A 21,830-nucleotide genomic window follows, 5' to 3' on the forward strand; every position below is an offset into this window, starting at 1 on the left:
TTACAGCTCAGCGAGCAAACTCACATCCAGAGACTCTGGAACCTTGTAAAACAAAATCATCTCCATATGAAATGTGAGATTTTTAGAACGTGCCCTTAATTCTAGTCATGGAGTCATAGAGATGTACAGCACGGAAACAGACCCTTCGGTCCAACACGTCCATGCCAACCAAATATCCTAATGTAATCTAGTCCCCTTTGCTAGCACTTGGCCCATATCCCTCTAAACCCTTCCTATTCAGGTACTCATCCAGATGCCTTTTGAATGTTGTAATTGTACCCACCACCACCACTTCCTCTGGCAGCTCATTCCATACACACACTACCCTCTGTGGTGTGAAGAAGTTGCCCCTTTGGTCTCTTTTACATATTTCCCCTCTCATCCTTGGGCGGCACAGTGGCTCAGTGGCTAGCACTGCTGCCTCACCGCGCCAGAGAGCCGGGTTCAATTCCCACCTCAGACAACCGTCTATGTGGAGTTTGCACATTCTCCCCGTGTCTGCTTGGGTTTCCTCCGGGTACGCCGGTTTCTCCCACAGTCCAAAGATGTACAGGTTAGGGTGGATTGGCCATGGTAAATTGCCCGCAGTCTTAGGTGCAGGGGTAAATGTAGGGGAATGGGTCTGGCTGCGTTGCTCTTCGGAGGGTCAGTGTGGACTTGTTGGGCCGAAGGGCCTGTTTCCACACTGTAGGTAATCTAATCTAATCAACCTACACCCTTTAGATTTGAACTCCCCCATCCCAGGGAAAAGACCTTGTGTCTTTCTACCCTATCCATTCCCCTCATGATTTCATAAACCTCTATAAGGTCACCCCTCAGCCTGCGATGCTCCAGGGAAAACAGACCCAGCTATTCAGACTTTCCCTGTCGCTCAAATCCTCCAACTCTGGCAGCATCCTTGTAAATCTTTTTTGAACCTTTTCAAGTTTCACAACATCCTTCCGATAGGAGGAAGACCAGAATTGCACACAACATTCCAAAGTGTACAGTCACAACATGACTTCCCAACTCCTATACTCAATGCTTCTCCCGAAGAGCAAAATAACTTTCATTATCCACCCTACAAGTCCCCTCAGGATCATATGCTTTTTACAATATATAATGCAATTTTCTTCAATTAATACAAGCCCTACTTTCCATCATAAGACAACCTTTCATCCCAGGATTTAGTTGAGTGAACATTCTCTGCACTGCTTCTAACGCATGAACAAGCTTTCTTAAATAAGGAGACCAAGGCTGTACAATGTTTTCCAAATAGGGTCTTGCCAACTCCTGCACAACTATAACAGGACTTCCTTACTTTCATATTGGAGAGTTGGAATGTAAAAGCAGTGATGTGCTACTGAGACTTTATAAAGCTCTGGTTAGGCCCCATTTAGAATACTGTGTCCAGTTTTGGGCCCCACACCTCAGGAATGACATACTGTCACTGGAGCGTGTCCGGCAGAGATTCACACGGATGATCCCTGGAATGGTAGGCCTAACATACAATGATTGGCTGAGGATCCTGGTGAGCATTCTAATGAGTATTCATTAGAGTTTAGAAGGTTGAGGGGAGATCTAATTGAAACTTACAAGATAATGCATGGCTTAGAAAGGGTGGACACTGGGAATTTTCTTCCCATCAGGCGTGGATACTAGGACCCGTGGGCACAGCCTTAGAATTGGAGGCAGTCAATTTAAAACAGACGACATGAGGAGACATCTCTTCAGCCAGAGAGTGGTGGGCCTGTGGAATTCATTGCCATGGAGCGCAGTGGAGGCTGGGACATTAAATGTCTTCAAGGCAGAGATCGATAAATTTTTAATCCTGCAAGGAATTAAGGGATACGGGGAGAGTGCGAGTAAGTGGCGCTGAAATGCCCATCAGCCATGATTGAATGGCGGAGTGGACTTGAGGGGCCGAATGGCCTTACTTCCATTCCTATGTCTTATGTTCTTATATTCCAGTGCCCTTGGAACAATCAACAACATTCCAAAGCCTTCTTAAGCACCTGTCCCTGCATACTAATTTTTCGTGATTCATAAACTGAAACATCTGGAACCCTTTACAACCTCCCTCCATTTAAATGACATGCTACTTTATTATTCTTCTTGCCAAAATAGACAAGCTCATATTTACCTATATTAAACTCCTACCAAATACTTTCCCAATCACAAACTATCTATTTCTCTTTGCAAACTCCTTATGTCTTCTTCACAACTTACTTTCCTATCTATTGAGGAACTCGGGAATGAGACAGGAGCAATTGCTATGGTGGGGTGAGACTATAGGCCTTCCAATAGCCAACAGGAGATAGAGGAACAGATATGTCGGCAGATCTTGGAAAGATGTAAAAACAATAGAGTTGCACTGGGTGATTTTAACTTCCCCAAGGGCTTAGATGGGCTGAATATGTTTGGTGCATCCAGGAGGGTTTCTTGAAACAATATGTTGATAATCCAACAAGGCAAGGGGCCGTACTAGATCTTGTACTGAGGAATGAGCCTTGCCAGCTGATCTAAACTTCAGTGGGGAACAGCAAATTTTAAAATAGATATGGTTAAGGATAAAACTGGATCTCGGGTGAAAATAGTAAGGTGCAGGAAGGCTAATCATAACAGTATTAGGCAGGAACTGCAAAAATTAGACTGGGGGCGGTTGTTTGAGGGTAAATCCATATCTAATTTGTGGGAACCTTTGAAAGGCCAGTTGGTCAGAGTTCAGGACCAGCACGTTCTCTGTGGAGGTAAGATTTGGGAACCCTGGGTGACAAGAGGTATTGAAAGGTTAGTCAAATAAAAGGAAGTATGTCTAAGAATTTGGAAACTGAAATCAGAGAAAAATGTAAAGGAAGCTGAAAAGAACTTAGACAACGAATTAGGAGGGTTGAAAGTAGCCATGAAATATTCTTACCAAGTAGGATTAAGGAGAATCTTGAGGCATTTTATATGTCTATCAGGAGGAAGACGGTAGCTAGGGAAAGGTTTGTGCACTCAAGAAAGGAGAGAATGTTTATGGAGCCGGGAAAGTGGGTGAGGTCCTTAATGAGTACTTTGCATGGGTAATCACTAAGGATGGATAATGATAAGATTAGAGAGGGACGTGTCAATATTAAAGAGGAGGTGGTGTTGATAAACGTTAAGGTAAGTCCCCAGGGCCTTATGGGATCTATTCCAGGTTATTGAGGGAAGCAAGGGAGGACGCTGCTAGGGTCTTGGGAGAGATCTCTCTATCCTCTTTAGTCACAGGTGAAGTCCCAGAAGATTGCAGAATAGCCAATGTTGTTCCTTTGTTTAAGAACAGTAACAGGGACAATCCAGGAAATTACAAGCTAATGAGCCTTATATCAGTCGAAGGGAAAATAATGAAGATTCTAAACGACAGGATTTATTTGCATTTGGAAAAGAAGGGACTTATTAGGGACAGTCAGCATGGTTCTGTGCAGGGGAAGACTTGTCTCAAAGTTGACTGAGTTTTCTGACAAAGTGACAAAGATGATTGATGAGGGTAGAGCAACGGATACAACCTACATGGACTTCACCATTGCATTTGACAGGGTAGATTGGTCCAGAAGATTAAGTCACACAGAGTCCATGGTAAGCTGGATACAGAATTGACTTGGTCATAGAAGACAGAGCATAGTGCAGCATATCTTTACCGGAGACTATGACCAGTGGTGTTTTGCAAGGATCAGTACTGGGACTTCGGTTGTTTGTAATATATATAAATGACTTGGATGAAAAAGCAGGTAGTCTGTTCGGTTTAGTTTAATTGGCAGATGATATATGATGGATAGTGAGGAAGGTTATCAAAGGATGCAGCAGGAATTAGCTTAGTTGGAAAGTTGAATGGAGAAATGACAGATGGAGCTTGACCCAGACAAGGGCCACTTTTGGAATATTGCATGCAATCCTGGTCTCCTTCCTATCGGGAAGATGTTGTGAAACTTGAAAGGGTTCAGGAAAGATTTACAAGGATGTTGCCAGGGTTGGAGGGTTTGAGCTATAGGGAGAGGCTGAATAGGCTAGGGCTGTTTTCCCTGGAGCGTTGGAGGCTGAGGGGTGACTTTACAGAGGTTTATAAATCACAAAGGGCATGGATAGGATAAAGGGACCTAAGGGGCAACTTTTTCATGCAGAAGGTGGTGCATGTATGGAATAAGTTACCAGAGGAAGTGGGAGAGGTTGGTACAATTACAGCATTTAAAAGGCATCTGGATAGGTATAGGAATAGGAAGGGTTTAGAGGGACATGGGGCAAGTGCTGGCAAATAGGACTAGATTAGATTGGGATATCTGATCAGCATGGATGAGATGGACCAAAGGGTCTGTTTCCGTGCTGTACGTCTCTATGACTCTAAGTGTGAAGTAGACAGAGAACACTACAGGACAGGAAAGGCCCTTCAGCCCAGTATTTCTGTGCCATCCATGGTGCCATTCTAAGCTAATCCCATCTGCTTGCACATGGTGTATCTCTTTCTATTCCCAGTCTAATCATGCGTCTGTCTAAATGCCTCTTAAATGTTGCTAACGCATCTGGTTTGGAGTGTATTAGCTATAAGGAGAGGTTGGACAAACTTGGATTGTTTACACTAGAGTGTCGGAGGCTGGAGGGGACCTGATAGAAGTATATAAAATTATGAGGGGCATGAGTGAAGTGGATAGTCAAGAGTCTTTTTCCTAGAGTGGATATATGAAATACTGGGGTCATGAGTTTTAAACGAGGGGGGAGAATTTTAAAGGATGAGATGTGCGAGGACAGTTTCTTTTTCACACAGAGGGTGGCAGGTGTCTGGAATGAGCTGCCAGGGGAGGTGGTTGAAGCAGATACGATAACAACGTTTAAGAGGCGTGAACAGGCAGGGAATACAAATAGACAAACCATGTGCAGGCAGACACCATTAGTTTAGAATGACACCATGGTCGGTGCAGACATGGTGCACTGAAGGGCCTATTCCTATGCTGTACTAGTATATTCTATTTTTGTGTCAGCAAACTTGGTAACGATATGCTCAGAGACAAGGAAAACTGCAGATGCAGCATTAGGTGGTGAAGAAGTCAACCTTTTGGGTGGAACCCTTCTTCAGGACTGGGTAAAACCAGTGATATTTTGTTGCAATATGTTGGATATGGTGTAAGGGGAGCTGCAGGTGGTGGAGTGGCGTAGGGTGGGGGAAGGGTCAGAGTGATAAGGTAGGGCTAGGTGAACACCGGTAGAGGGTATGACCTGGATGGTCAATGGGAGTAATGAGTGTGCTTGGTGGCTGGAAGGAAGGGTTGATAAGAGGAATGGAAGGGAGGGGTTGGGGAGGTGAAGGGGTTGGGAAGGGAATCGGGGGATGGGAAGCGGTGGAAGATGAGGTGTTGTTCCTCCAATTTGCAATCTGATTCATGGTCCACAATTCCTGAACACCATCAAAGACACCAAGATAGCATCAATGGTCTCTTTTGATGTAACAACCCTATTCACATCCATTAACATCAATCCGACTAAAGAAACACTGACGACACAACTAAAGGAACCAAAGACACAAACACCAGACAGCACCAACTTCATCAGCAAAGATAACATTGTGAAGATAGTGGACCTTGTCTTACCCTCACTACACATTCAATAACAAGACCTACAAATAAATCAACGAATACCCATGGGATCACCAATATTAGGGTTCCTAGCAGAAGCACTTATGCAGAGACTCAAAAATAAACAGCTCTCCCAACCATCCAACCCAAACTTGGGGTCCGTTACATGGACAGCACCTTCGTCTTCACCAAATGAAACAAATTAGAGGAAACCTACAACACTCAATAATACCCTCACCTGGCATAAGATTCACAAAAGGGGACGAGAACAACAGCAAAATGCCATTCCTAGATGTCACAGTAGAGCAAACACTCAATGGGAAACTTCAAATGAGCGTCTACAGGAAAACACATACGGACGAAATACTGAACTACAGAAGCAATCACCACAATATCCACAAAAGAAGCTGCATTAGGACATTATTTCAACGAGCTAACACACACTGCAGCACAGAGGAACTATGAAGAGGAGGAAAATCACCTATACCGTGTATAAAAAAGAATGGGTACCCAATGAACACAGTCCACCAATTTCTCAGCAACAAACCCAAACAGACAAAACGCGTCCAGAAACCCTAGCCACTCTTCCCTACATCAAAGACATCTTTGAAATGACCTCCAGACTACTCAGGCCTCTTGGCATTATGGTAGCCCACAAACCTACCAACACACTTAAACAGCACCTAATGAACTTAAAAGATCCTATACAAGCAACAAACAAAATGAATGTCGCTTACAAAATACCTAGCAAGGACTGTAACAAACAGGCAGAAAACTAGCCACTAGGATAAATGAACATCAACTAGCCACAAATAGACATGACCCATTATCACTAGTATCCTTACATACAAATGAAGGAGGACAACACTTTGACTGGGACAACACACCCATCCTAGGACAGGCGAAACAGAACACGCACGGGAATTCCTTGAAGCATGGCATTCCAACCAGAACTCTATCAACAATAACATTGATTTGGACCCCAACTATCACCCTCTGAGAAAAAGAATCGGAAATGACATCACCTACCCAAAGAAATCTAAACACATAAATAGAAAGTTGGACATACTAGTGCTTCATCCGGAGGCTCACTGATGATGTTACCAAATATGGTGATGAAACGCCTGAAAACAAACCTTCCAGCTCAGCGAGCAAACTTACATCCAGAAGCCAAGGCTGGTCATATCAGAAAGGAAGTGGGAAGGAAGAAGTAAAATGGGTGGTGACTGGGACATCCGGTCAAACCCTGTGGGCCCGGCTGAGATACTTGGCGAAATGTGCCCTGCGTTTACGTTTGGTCTCCCCAGTGTAGAGAAGACCACATCAGGAGCACTGGATACAGTAAACTAGGTTGGGGGAGAGGCAGGTGAGCCTCTGTCTCACCTGGAAAGACTGTTTGGGGCCCTGGATGGAAGTAAGGGGGGTGGTGTGCCGGCAGATTTTGCTTCCTTTCCGGTTGCAGGGGAAGGTACCGGGGGTCGGTCGGGAGAGTGGCGCGAACCAAGGATCAGTGAAGGGAACGGTCTTTGAAGAAAGCAGAGTGGTGGGGAAGGGTAAGATTGTCTTGATGATGGGGTCTAATTGGAGTTGGTGGACGTGTTTAAGGATGATGTGTGGGATGCAGAGACTGGTGGGATGGTAGGTGAGGACAAGGGGCACTCTGTCTTTATTGCATGGGGGGGGGTTAGAGCAGTGGAACGAGGAATAGAGGTGGTGCAGTGGAGAGCGGTCTAGATGACAGTGAGGGAGGGGGAAAAGCACGTTGTTCGAAATAGGTAGACCTCCGGGATGCTTGGGAGTGGAATGTCTCCTTGTCCCAGCAGATGCAGTGGAGGCAAATGAATTGGGAAAACAGGATGGAGTTTTTGCAGGATACTGGGTGGGAGGAGGTGTAGTCCAGATAGTTACGGGAATCTGTGGGTTTATCGTAAACATCCGTCTGTAGACTGTCACCGGAGATGGAAATGGAGAGGTCAAGAAAGGGAAGGAAGGTGTCTGAGATGAATCAAATGAATTTAAGGGCAGGCTGGAAGTTGTGGGCGAAGTTGATGAACTGCTCCAGTTCAGCCTGAGTGCAGGATGCTGCACCGTAGCAGTCATAGATGTAATGGCAGAACAGTTGGAGCACAGTGCCTGTGTAGGTATTGAAGAGGGACTGTTTGACATAGCTGACAAAGAGGCAAGCATAGCTGGGGCCCATCTGAGGGCCCATAACCCACTGTCTGGATTTGGATGAAATGACAAGAGTTGAAGGAAAAGTTATCGAGGGTGAGGACTAGTTTGGTGTGGCGGAGGTGGGTATTGGTTGAGGGGAACTGGATGAGTCTGTTGGAGAGGAGAAGGATGAGGGCCTTAAAGCCATCCTTGTGGGGTATGAATGTGTATAAGGACTGCACCTCCATTGTGAAGATAAAGCATTAGAGGCCGGGGAACTGGAAGTTACTGAAGAGATGGAGGGCATGGTTAGTGTTATGGATGTAGGTGAGAAATGTCTTGACCAAGGTGGGTGAAGATGGAGTCAAGATTGGAAGAAATGAGTTAGACAGGGCAGGAGCATGCCGAGACGATAGGTTGGCCGGGTAGTTGGGCTTGTGGATCTTGGGGAGCAGATAGAACCGGACAGTGCGGGGCTAGGGGCCTGCGAGGTTGGAGGCATTGGAGGGAAGATCACCAGAGGCAATGAGGTTACAGACAGTCCGAGTGATTTTGGCTAGTGGGTCACGGTGGGGTCGTAGGCAAGGGGGAAGGTAGAGCATGGTGTTGGAGAGCTGGTGTTCAACCTCTGCAACATAGAGGTCCGTCCTCCAGATTCCCACCAACCCACCTTTGTCAGCGAGTTTGATGGTGAAACAGGGATTGGTGCGGAGAGAGTGGAGCACTTCACATTCGGTGGGGGTGGGGTTGGAGTGGTCCCTGCATCCAAGGCCATGACAAAGTCTAAAATGTTGATGTACCATCAGTGATCCCTGCGGCACCCCACTACTATTTCACATCAACATAAAAATGATCCATTTGTCCTGGCTATACAATTCCTGTTAGTTACTTATTCCTCTATCTATGCTAATACATTAATCCCTCCACCATGAGCTTTTATTTTGTATAGTAACCTTTGATGTGGCACTTTATCAATTATCCTCTCAGAATCTAAGTATACGACATCCATAGGCTCTTCTTTAGTCATGTGCATATTACTTCTTTAAAAAGCTCTCATTAATTAGTCAAATCCATGTTGACTCTGGCTAATGCATGAAGAGCTCTGCTATATCCCCCTTGATGTTAGGTTCGAGCAATTTCCTCATGGCAAATGAGGCAAAACTGACCTGTAGTTTGCGACTTTATATGTCTCTCTTGAATCAACAAGGTACATTCTCTATTTCCCATCTGATGGGATCTTTCCGACAAAAGATTTGGTAAAATCCTCACCAACAATTATAACCAACACATATACTATCTTGGTCTTCACTTTAGTTAAGACCTGTGGATTAAGTCCATTATGATCTGGGACTTGTCAAATTTTACATTGAATAATTTTCCCATTAATTTTTCCTGGGTGATTGTAATGGTTTTAAGTTCCTTCTTCCCTTTTACCTCTTGATTCACAATTATTTATGGAATGTTATTTGTATGGAGTACAGTGATGACAGATACAATACACATGTTCAATGCACCTGCCATTTGCTCATTAAATTTCCCAGACTCAACTCTCCAGAGGGCCAACACTCACTTTAGGTACTCTTTCCTTTTGAAATACCTGTAGGAACTGTTGTTATATTTCTAGCTCGATTTCTCTTAAATTCTAACTTCTTGCTCAAACTTTCAGTTACTCTTTGCTGGCGTGCTTATTCGTCCAATCTTGTACCCCGCCACTAACCTTTACCGAATTGTAAGCTTTTTCCTTCAATTTGATTCCATTGTTAACTTTCTTAGCTATCCATGAAAGATGCATCCTTCTTGTGGAGTCATTATTTTCTACTAAAATGCGTTTTTGCTGAGTATTATAGCATATTTCGCTAAACATCTTCCACTGTTTCTTTGCTACCTACCTCTTAATCTAACTTCCCAGCTCACTTCAGCCAGCCCTGTCTTTACAATTGCATTTAGTTAAGTTTAACACAGTTGTTTTAAATACATTTTTTCCTCCCTCGAATTGAATGTGAAAGTCAATGATGCTCTGATCGCTGTTACCCAGGGGCTCCTTTACTATGAGGGCATTAATTCATCCTGTCTCATTGCCTATTACCAGATCTAGAATTGTCTGCTCTCTGGTTAACTCTGTGCTACAAACTCACCTTTCAGGCTTTATTTGCAAATCTGATTTATCTAATCTGCATGCAAGTATTGCCATTCTTTTCTGAAATGCCCATTAATTCCTGCACACACCATCCTACAGGATGGTCACTGTTAGGTTTGTCTATAAACTATTCCCATCAGTGACGTTTTACTTGAAATAAAAGCAAAATACTGCAGATGCTCAAAATCTCAAATAAAAACAAGAAAGCTGGAGAAACTCAGCAGGTCAGGCAGCATCTGTGGAGAGAGAAACAGACTTAACATTTCAAGTCTAGTATGACTCTTCTTCAGATGCTGACACATCTATATATAAACTTAAAGTGAAGTCTATATACCACAGAGACAGTGGTCTATTCCACCACTTTCCTCCTCTCCACGTTCTACCAATTCCCGTTCAAAATGCAATAGTGATTATATGATGATTTTTGTTCTTGGAATTCGAGGAAGATAATGGATTTGTAGATGCTTAGTCACATTGTGAATGAACACAGAGATAATTGTGTAGCTCCTGTCTGAGGACACAGCTGGTGCATTGGAACTGATATGTCGTGGCACGGACAGATACCACTCTAAGATGCTGCACACAGACAGCAACAGTACATTCTCACTGATCCTTTTAAAAAGGGATAAATGTTCTACAGGTCAGGGCTCTCCAGCAAGATCCTTCTCACATTGATTTTCTAGCTCCTCAGGCCTGATGCTGCATCACTTCAGGCTTTTCCCTTTTTTAAAAAAAAAACTGAATAAAAGTATCATGAGTGGGCCAGGCATTTATTCCTAATTCCTAGTTGCCTTTGAGAAGGTGGTGGTGAGCTGGCTTCTTGAATCTCTGCGGTCCCTTTGGTGTAAGTAGCAAGATAGTCTGTCTACTTTTGATCTTTTGAGAGTTTCCAACAATTGATACAACTGATTGGCTTGCTGGGCCATTTCAGAGAGCTGAAAATGTGTTGCTGGAAAAGCGCAGCAGGTCAGGCAGCATCCAAGGAGCAGGAGAATTGATGTTTCGGACATGAGCCCTTCTTCAGGAATGAGGAAAGTGTGTCCAGGAGGCTAAGATAAAAGGTAGGGAGGAGGGACTTGGGGGAGGGGCGTTGGAAATGTGACAGGTGGAAGGAGGTCAAGGTGAGGGTGATAGGCCGGGGGTGGGGGGCGGAGAGGTCAGGAAGAAGATTGCAGGTTAGGAAGGCGGTGCAGAATTCGAGGGATTTGACTGAGACGAGGTGGGGGGAGGGGAAATGAGGAAACTGGAGAAATCTGAGTTCATCCCTTGTGGTTGGAGGGTTCTTAGGTGGAAGATGAGGCGCTCTTCCTCCAGGCGTCGTGTTGCTATGGTCTGGCAATGGAGGAGTCCAAGAACCTGCATGTCCTTAGTGGAGTGGGAGGGGGAGTTGAAGTATTCAGCCACGGGGTGGTTGGGTTGGTTGGTCCGGGTGTCCCAGAGGTGTTCTCTGAAAAGTTCCGCAAGTATGCGGCCTGTCTCCCCAATATAGAGGAGGCCACATCGGGTGCAGCGGATGCAATAAATGATGTGTGTGGAGGTGCAGGTGAATTTGTGGCGGATATGGAAGGATCCCTTGGGGCCTTGGAGGGAATTAAGGGGGGAGGTGTGGGCGCAAGTTTTGCATTTCTTGCGGTTGCAGGGGAAGGTGCCGGGAGTGGAGGTTGGGTTGGTGGGGGGTGTGGACCTGACGAGGGAGTCATGGAGGGAGTGGTCTTTTCTGTACGCTGATAGGGGAGGGGAGGGAAATATATCCCTGGTGGTGGGGTCCGTTTGGAGGTGGCGGAAATGACGATGGATGATACGCTATATACGGAGGTTGGTGGGTGGTAGTGAGGACCAGTGGGGTTCTGTCCTAGTGGCGATTGGAGGGGCGGGGTTCAAGGGCGGAGCAGCAGGAAGTGGAGGAGATGCGGTGGAGAGCATCGTCGATCACGTCTGGGGGGAAATTGCGGTCTTTGAAGGAGGACGCCATCTGGGTTGTTCGGTATCGGAAATGGTCCTCTTGGGAGCAGATGCGGCGGAGACGAAGGAATTGGGAATATGGGATGGTGTTTTTACAGGGGGCAGGGTGGGAGGAGGTGTAGTCCAGGTAGCTGTGGGAGTCGGTCGGTTTATAGTGTTGATTCGGTTGCCCGAGATAGAAATGGAAAGGTCAAGGAAGGGGAGGGAGGAGTCTGAGACGGTCCAGGTGAATTTGAGGTTGAGGTGGAAGGTGTTAAGTAAAGTGGATGAACTGTTTAACCTCCTCATGGGAGCACGAGGCAGCACTGATACAGTCATCGATGTAGCGGAGGAAAAGGTGGGGGGTGGTGCCAGTGTAGCTGTGGAAGATTGACTGTACCACATATCCTACGAAGAGGCAGGCATAATTGGGGCCCATGCGGGTGCCCATGGCTACTCCTTTGGTTTGGAGGAAGTGGGAGGATTGGAAAGAGTTGTTCAGGGTGAGGACCAGTTCAGTCAGTCGAAGGAGGGTGTCAGTGGAAGGGTACTGGTTGGTACGACAGGAAAGGAAGAAGCGGAGGGCTTTGAGTCCTTCGTGATGGGGGATAGAGGTGTACAGGGACTGGATGTCCATGGTGAAGATAAGGCGTTGGGGACCGGGGAAGCGAAAATCATGGAGGAGGTGGAGGGCATGGGTAGTGTCCCGAACGTAGGTGGGGAATTCTTGGACTAAGGGGGACAGGATCGTGTCGAGTTATGCAGAGATGAGTTCGGTGGGGCAGGAGCAGGCTGAGACAATGGGTCGGCCGGGGCAGTCAAGTTTGTGGATTTTGGGCAGGAGGTAGAAACGGGCGGTGCGGGGTTGTGGGACTATGAGGTTGGAGGCGGTGGATGGGAGATCCCCTGAGGTGATGAGGTTATGGATGGTCTGGGAGATGATGGTTTGGTGGTGGGGGGTGGGGTCATGGTCAAGGGGGCAGTAGGAGGTGGTGTCCGCGAGCTGGCGTTTAGCCTCAGCGGTGTAAAGGTCGTTGCGCCAAACTACTACCGCGCCTCCCTTGTCTGCCGGTTTGATAGTGAGGTTGGAGTTAGAACGGAGGGAGTGGAGGGTTGCACGTTCCGAGGGTGAGAGGTTGGAGTGGGTGAGAGGGGTGGAGAGGTTGAGGCAGTTAATATCGCGGTGGCAGTTGGCTATGAAGAGATTGAGGGCAGGTTTGAGGCCAGCACGGGGTGTCCAGGTGGATGGGGCGTGTTGGAGGTGGGAGAAGGAGTCGTCAGAGGGTGGGTGGGAGTCCTGGTTGAAGATGTAGGCGCTGAGGCAAAGGCGGCGGAAGAATTGTTCGATGTCATGCCGCGTGTTGAACTCATTAATCCGGGAGCGTAGGGGAATGAAGGTGAGGCCTCTGCTGAGGACTGATCTTTCATCCTCAGAGAAGGATGGAGGGATAGTGAAAACACGGCAGGGCTCGGAGCTAGGACCTGGTGTGGGGCTGGAGCTGGGAGTGGGGTGGGGTTGGGCGCGGGGCGGGGTTGGGCGTGGGGCGGGGATGGAGATCAGCATGGGGGCGGGGACGGAGATCAGCGTGGGGGCGGGGTTAGGCGTGGTAACGGAGATCGGTGTGGGGGCGGAGTTAGGCGTGGTAACGGAGATCGGTGTGGGGGCGGAGTTAGGCGTGGTGACGGAGATCGGCGTGGAGGCAGAGACGCATGCGGTGTGGTGGTTGTGCAGGTTAGTGATGTCACTGGGGGCGGAAGTGGCTGCGGCGACGACAGAAACGGAGTTATTCCCAATAGCCACAGAGGCCGCGAATCTGTCAGCGATGGTCTTCCTGGAGATCGTGGAGGTGATTGTCTGGGCAGCGATCGCGGAGGCTGCGAGGTCGGTGGGGGCAGAAGTGACGTCATGGTTCGCGGCGGCGGTTGCTGCCGCGGGCGCTGTAGCCGCCGCTTGGTTAATGGTGCCGGAGTTCCATTTCAGAGAGCAGTTAAGTGTTAACCACATTGCTGTGGGTCTGGAGTCATGTGTATGCCAGACCAGATAAGGACATCAGTTCTACGAACATCACTGAAGACATTATTAAAAGTCATTATGTTTGGTTGGGTTTCATAGAACATATAACAATACAATGCAGAACAGGCCCTTTATGTTGCGCCAACCTCTACACTATCCCATCATCATCCATGTGCTTATCCAAGGACTGTTTAAATGCCCCTAATGTGGCTGGGTTAACTACATCGGCATGTAGGGCATTCCACACCCTTACCACTCCCTGAGTAAAGAACCTCTGACATCTGTTTTAAATCTATCACCCCTCAATTTGCAGCTATGCCCCTTCAAACAAGACAACATCATCATCCTAGGAAAAAGACTCTCTGGTCATCTTGTACGTCTCTATTAAAGCCCCTCTTAGTCCAATGAGAACAGACCCAAGTCCCTCAGCCTTTCCTTATAAGACCTTCCCTCCAGACCAGGCAGCATCCTGGTAAATCTCCTCTGCACCTTTTCCAATGCTTCCATATCCTTCCTGTAATGGGGAGACCAGAACTGTACACAATATTCCAAGTGTGGCCGCACTAGCATTTTGTACAGTTGCAGCATGAAATTACAACTCCGGAACTCAATCCCTCCACCAATAAAACCTAACACACTGTGTGACTTCTTAACAGCACTATCAACCTGGGTGGCAACTTTCAGGGATCTATGTACGTGGACACCAAGATCCCTCTGCACATCCACACTACCAAGAATCTTTCCATTGGCCCAGTATTCTGTCTTCCTATTATTCTCCCCAAAGTGAATCACCTCACATTTATCTGCATTGAACTCCATTTGCTACCTCTCAGCCCAATTCTGCAGTTTATCCAAGTCCCCCTGCAATCTGCAACACTCATCCACACTGTCCACTACTCCACCAACATTAGTGTCATCTGCAAACTTACTAATCCATCTATGCCTGCGTCCAAGTCGTTTATAAAAATGACAAAGAGTTACTAGTGGTGTACCGCAAGGGTCAGTGTTGGGTCCACTGCTGTTTGTCATTTTTATAAACGACATGGATGAGGGCGTAGAAGGGTGGGTTAGTAAATTTGCAGACGACACTAAGGTTGGTGGAGTTGTGGATAGTGACGAAGGATGTTGTAGGTTACAGAGACACAGATAAGCTGCAGAGCTGGGCTGAGAGGTGGCAAATGGAGTTTAATGCGGACAAGTGAGAGGTGATTCACTTTGGTCGGAGTAACCGGAATGCAAAGATTCGTGGTAGTGTAGATGAGCAGAGGGATCTCAGTGTCCATGTCCTTGAAAGTTGCCACCCAGGTTGACAGGGTTATTAAGAAGGCATACAGTGTTTTAGCTTTTATTAATAGAAGGATCGAGTTCCAGAACCATGAGGTTATGCTGCAGCTGCACAAAACTCTGGTGCGGCCACATTTGGAGTATTGTATACAGTTCTGGTCACCGCATTATAAAAAGGATGTGGAAGCTTTGGAAAGGGTGCAGAGGAGATTTACTAGGATGTTGCCTGGTGTGGAGGAGAGGTCTTACGAGGAAAGGCTGAGGGACTTGAGGCTGTTTTCGTTGGAGAGAACAAGGTTGAGAGGTGACTTGATAGAGACATATAAGATAATCAGAGGGTTAGATAGGGTGGACAGGGAGAGCCTTTTTCCAAGTATGGTGACGGCAGGCACGAGGGGGCATAGCTTTAAATTGAGGGGTGATATATATATAGGATAGATGTCAGAGGTAGTTTCTTTACTCAGAGAGTAGTAAGGGCATGGAATGCTTTGCCTGCAAGGTAGTAGATTCGCCAACTTTAAGTACATTTAAGTCGTCATTGGACAAGCATATGGACGTACATGGAATAGTGTAGGTTAGATGGGCTTCAGATTGGTATGACTGGTTGGTGCAACATCAAGAGCCGAAGGGCCTGTACTGCGCTGTAATGTTCTATGTAATAGCAGTCCCAAAACAGATCCTTGTGACACATCACTAGTAACCGGATTCCAGGCAGAATATTTTCCATCATCCACGACTCACTGCCTTCTTACAGAAAGCAAGTTTCTAATTCAAACTGCTAAATTCCATGCCTCTGCATTTTCTCCAAAAGCCTACCATGTGGAACCTTATCAAAGGCTTTACTAAAGTCCATGTACACCATGTCAACTGCCCTACCCTCATCTACATGCTTGGTCACCTTCTCAAATACTCAATGAGGTTTGTGAGACACGACCTGTCCCTGACAAAACAGTGTTGACTACCTCCAATCAAATTGTTGCTTGCTACATCATTATAAATCCTCTCTCTTATAATCCTTTCCAAAACTTCTCCTATAACAGACGTCGGGCTCACTGGTCATTAATTACCTAGGTCGTCTCTAATTCTTGAACAAGGCACAATACTTTCAATCCTCCAGTCCTTAGGTACTAAACCTGTAGACAATGATGACTCAAAGATCAAGGCCAAAGGCTCCACCATCTCCTCCCTGGCTTCCCAGAGAATCCTCAGATAAATCCCAGCCAGCCCAGGGGACTTACCTACTTTCACTCCTCCTAGAATTGAAACATCTCCTCCTTACTAACCTCAATCCTTTCTCGTCTAAAAGCCTGTATCTTCAGTCTTCTCCTCTACAATATTCTTCTTTTCTGGAGTCAAAACAGATGAGAAATATTCATTTAGCACCTCTCCGATCTCCACAGGGTTCACTTCGGTCTTTGACTGGCTCTATTCCTATCCTGGTCATCCTTTTATTCTTCACATACCTATAGAAAACTTTACGGTTCTCTTTATTCTACCTGCTAAAAACTGGTCATGTCCCCTCCTTGCTCTTCTTAACTCTCTCTTTAAAGTAGCTAATCTTTAACTCTCCATCACCTCATCTGAACCATCTATCTCAACGTCACATAAGCCTCCCTCTTCCGCTTAACAAGAGATATAATTTCTTTAGTAAATCACAGTTCCCTTACCTTGTCACTTCCTCCCTGCCTGACAGGGACATACCTATCAAGGACACGCAATACCTGTTCCTTCAACCAATTCTACAGTTTGATTGTCCCCAGCCCCTGCATTTTGCTCCCCCATTCTATGTCTCCTAAGTCTTGCCTAATTGCATTATAATTGCCCTTCCCCCATCTATAACTCTTGCCCTGTGCATGTACCTATCCCTTTCCATCGTTAAACTAAACTTAACCAAATTATTGTCACTCTCTCCAAAGTGCTCACCTGTCACTAAATCAAACACCTGGCCTGCTTCATTACCAAGCACCAGATCCAGTGTGGCCTCCCATCTCGTCAGTCCTTCGACATGCTGTATCAGGAAACCCTCCTGTACACATTGAACAAAAATTGATCCATCCGACGTACTCAAGTTGAAGTGAAAGTCCCCCATAATGACTACCCTGTTCCTTTCACTCCTACCCAGAATTGTTTTGCCAATCCTCTCCTCCACCTCCCTGGAACTCTGTGGAGCCTATAAAAAAACTCCTAGTGTGACCTCTCCTCTCCTGTTTCTAACCTTAGCCCATACCACCTCAGTAGACGAGTCCTCGTCAAAAGTTCTCTCAACCATTATACTGTCTTTGACTACAAAGCCACACCTCCCCCTCTTTTACTGCCTTGTCTGATCTTAATGAAAGACCTGCAATATCCATTCCTGACCTTGCTCTATCCATGTCTCCGAAATAGCCACAACATCGAAGTCCCAGGTACCTATCCATGCTGTAAACTTACTTACCGTATTCTGGATATCCCCGATGTTGAAGTAGACACACTTCAAACCAGTTTGCTGTCTGTCAGCACACTCCTGTGACCGTGAAATTCTGTCCATATCCTTCCTCCTCACATCTTCCTGTGCACTGGAACTACAGCACCCTCTCTCCCCTGCTGAGCTAGTTTAAACCCACCCAAATAGCACCAGCAAATTTCCCACCCAACATATTAGTACCCCTCTGGTTCAAGTGAAGACTGTCCTGTTTGTAGAGGTCCCACCTTCCTCAGAATTAGCCCCAATTATCCATATACCTGAAACCCGCCCTCCTTCAACATCCTTGCAGCCATGTGTTCAGCTGATAGCGCTCCCTGTTCCTCAACTTGTTATCACGTGACACAGGTAACAAACCAGAGATAACAACTCTGTTTGTTCTAGCTCTCAGCTTCCACCCTAGCTCCCTGAAATCCTGCCTTACATCCCTATCCCATTTTCTACCTATGTCTTTGGTACCTACATAGACCACGACTTGGGGCTGTTCACCCTTCCCCCAAAGTCACAATCCGACACATTATTAGACTTTATTTCAAGATTTTTACTAAATTCAAATTCTACTCTGTGGTTGTGGAATCTGAACCTGTGTCCCCAGACTATCATGCAGGCTTCTGCATTACAAGCCCAGCAACAATATCACTGTCATCACTTACCCTAAGCCTTAAGCAAGTCTTTGTAGCACTTGTGACCAACTGTGGTTTCTATTGCCAGACTTGAGCTCTCCACACAAAGGAACTAAGTAGCTACTCTTCATTTGAAAGCTGACATGGAATTTTGTACAGGCACACAAGGTAACATTCAGCCCCTTGAATTAATGCTGTCAGTCAATTAGATTTAGGACGATTTATACCTCAGCTCCATTTATCAATCGTCCTTGGTTCCATCACCCATATTAACTGCTGCTTACTGAAAATTCTACTATTACCAGTTTGATGTTTTCAATCCAATCCCCCACCCTACACCATCAAATGTCTTCTGGAGGAGAGAGCACTAAATTTCACAAACTTTTGTTTAAAGAAGTGTTTTATTTTAAAAAAACAACAGCTGTATATTGTGCAGCCCTAGTTAGTGTGGACTTCGGGTCTCAAGGTGATTCCTCGAAGTGCAGTCCCACCATGGATAAAGCACTTAAGAAAGACTGTAATGTTTGAACTTTCAGCTTTACCTTCTACATAAAACTAACAGGGTCTGCAATGCATAACTTTTAAACTTACTTTGTATGTTTTACGCCACATTATAATTACTGCAATGTTCAACTTTGTTCTTTCTACCTTGTTCTTAAGATTCTGTGCCGAGGTACTTGCACCTTGTGTGATGACATTATACATGTTTCACCGTACTAGAGTACACATGACAATAAAATCAAATCAAATCTGAAGGTTGGATACACTGTCACAAGATGTGCACACGGTTACTGTCATACCTGACACAAACAATGAACCAATAATTACAACAGAATAGAATCTCTAGTGTGGTAACAGGCCCTTCGGCCCAACAAGTCCACACTGACCCTCTAAACAGTAACCCACCCAGACCCATTCCCTCTACCCGGTATTTATGCCTCACTAATGCACATAAGCTACACTTGCTTGAACACTCTGGGCAAGTTAGCATGGCAAATTCACCTAACCTACAGAGTTTTGGACTGTGGAGGAAACCGGAGCACCTGGAGGAAATCCATGCAGACATGGGGAGAACGTACAAACTCCACACAGACAGTCACCCGAGGCTGGAATCGAACCTGGGTTCCTGGTGCTGTGAGGCAGCAGTGCTAACCACTGAGTCACCATACCTTGAAACCTTGAAAAGTGTTTCCTATTTTCCAGAGGGCCAGAACTTCAGAACTGTGAAGTACAAGACTAAGGATGTTATAATGAATTTGTCAACGACACGAGTTAGACTTCAGCTGGAGTACTGTACACAGTTCTGGCCATCACACCTCAGGAAAGATGTGACTGTATGGGAGAAAGTACAGAAGAGGTTTCTTAAAATGGTTCCAGGGATGAGAAACTTCAGTTATGAAGATAGGTGGCAAAGGTTGGGACAATTTTATTTGGAAAGGACAAGGCTAAAAAAAGATTTTTGATTTAACAATTCAAAATCATGAATGAGCTGAATAGAGTAGACAGGGAAAAACTATTCCCACTCAACAAAAGGATCAGAACTGGTGGAAACAGATATTAGATAACTTGCAAAAGGAAATAAATGCAATGTATATGGTTTGGATTTGGAACACGCTGCCTGGAACACACTGCCTGGAAGGGTGATATAGGCAGGTTCAATTGATGCATTTAAAAAGGGATTATTTAAAATAGGAATAATATATAGGACTTTGAGAAAGACTAGTTTAGAAAGCTAGTGCTAACATGATGGATCAAATGGCCTCTTTGTGCACTATAACAATTCCGTGGTTTTAAAAATAAAAATCAACACTCACCTCATCATATCCAAAAATAGCAGCGTAGAAAGTTTCTGTCATAACTCTCATGTCCTCCTTCAGCACAAATGACTCGATCTGAGGGGCACAAATGGTACCACAAATGAATATTCGACATGTAATCAACTGCACCTTTTCCTCAGTGGAGAGATCAGATAGTAAGATATGAAGAGAAATGTTCAATATCAAATCCAGGGACACTCAGGTGTGAACAGCAGCAGCTTCTAAGTGTATCCTGAAATGGTTACCAGTAACTAGTTGTTAGCCAGTTTTGAAAAGATTTGTAACTCAGGTTGAGGTTCTGGATGTGAGTTTGGTTGCTGAGCTGGAAGGTTCAGTTTCAGACACTTCTTTGTTACCATACTAGGTAACATCAGTGAGCCTCCAGTGAAAGAACTACCAAAATGTCTGAAATACAAACCTCCCCATAACATCCCAGTAGCTAAAAGAATAGCAGAACAAAACGGCTGCAGAATGCTTCGAAAAATGATTAACAATGCCCACAACTGACTCTAAATACAATCGGGAAATTTCGCGCCAAAAACCTTTACTCACAACGCAACAGACCATGAATAGACAGACACAGTACAACAAGCCATACGCATTAGACAGCAGCAAACACAGAAAATAAAAAAAATTAGACCTGCAGGAAAAACTAGATAAATTGACACAAGGCTTCACTGGAGACTCACTGATGATGTTACCTAGTATGGTGACAAAATGTCTGAAACTGAACCTCCCACCTCAAAGAGCAAACTCACATCCAGTAACTAGTTGGCTTACATCACCTATTGCTTGTGTGGAACATAAAGGGCTGGTTGGGCTGAATAACCTGTTTCTACATTGTATCTTCTAATACTTTCATTTCAAAATTACAGCATTCATGAGCCTTAACCTGCCCTTTCTCCATAAGGAAAACAAAGACACATCTATATATTGGACTTGATATGGTTGACAGGTAACAGGGATATCATGGACATGGATAAACTCAGTGTGAAAATCCTTCAGCTTCTTCACCCTCCTCTGCCATTTAATTACATTGTGACTGATCTTATGTCCCAAGAAGCACAAAAGGCCTCAACAGAGAAGCAGTTTGAATCATCGATCTCCCTTCCATGCCCTATACATTTTACTCATATGACATGAGATGGCTATTCATAAATGAGCTCAGCTTAATTTTAAGCAAACACAGTGGGCAAAATGGTCTTTTTCTATGCCGTAAGCATCTTCTGTTTCTCAGACCTGGGAGTGTGTGATTTTGGGGAGGGATGGGGTAAGGGTTGGATCTCCACTAAGATGATCCATAGGCACTCCACAAAGGGAGGGGGAAATCTTTACCACCGGACAAAGGGATGGGATTTTTACACTGTCGATATGGGCAGGGGGATTCCCAACTGTGATACACACGAGAGTTGTAGATAAATATTTTAATACCATTTATTTTATTTTAGAGTTTGGATATTGAACTAGTGGCATGGTGATTTTGGCCCATGTCTATGAAGGGGTTTAATGATTAATTTGCATGGTTTTCTGAAGCCTTGGTTTGTTAGATGGCTTTTGAAGGCTAATGGATATTTGTTTACTTTTGGTAAGTTTTTATGAGTGAACAGAATAAACAACCCAATGTACTAGGCTTCCGTTAGGAAGCTCTGAAGTGTTTTTTTTTGCCATGGTGTTAGGAGCAAGGTACTGGCATGGACAGGATTGGCTGACTGGCAGGAGGTCGAGAGTGGGGATAAGAGGATCTTTTTCAGAATGGAGGAGGTGAAAAATAGTTACATGAGGAGGCCATTTGGTTCTTTGAGTCTGTTCTGCCATTCAATATGATCACGGCTGAT

The 21,830-nt window shown here is 45.4% G+C and overlaps 1 protein-coding gene across 2 annotated transcripts in view; it reads right to left on the reverse strand.

Moving 5' to 3' along the window:
• The window catches only part of uqcc1 (ubiquinol-cytochrome c reductase complex assembly factor 1), a 166,911-nt gene that overhangs the window by 70,504 nt on the left and 74,577 nt on the right, over positions 1 to 21,830 (reverse strand). For both annotated transcript variants that reach the window (XM_087994719.1, XM_087994720.1), the window contains exon 7: positions 19,993 to 20,070. In XM_087994719.1, the coding sequence (XP_087850845.1) occupies positions 19,993 to 20,070 (78 nt within the window). The remainder of the gene's footprint in view (positions 1 to 19,992; positions 20,071 to 21,830) is intronic.

The sequence above is a fragment of the Chiloscyllium plagiosum genome, unplaced genomic scaffold (assembly GCF_037043375.1).
Source record: "Chiloscyllium plagiosum isolate Xiang-an unplaced genomic scaffold, Cpla_swu_hap1 HiC_scaffold_15, whole genome shotgun sequence".
Classification (NCBI taxonomy): domain Eukaryota; kingdom Metazoa; phylum Chordata; class Chondrichthyes; order Orectolobiformes; family Hemiscylliidae; genus Chiloscyllium; species Chiloscyllium plagiosum.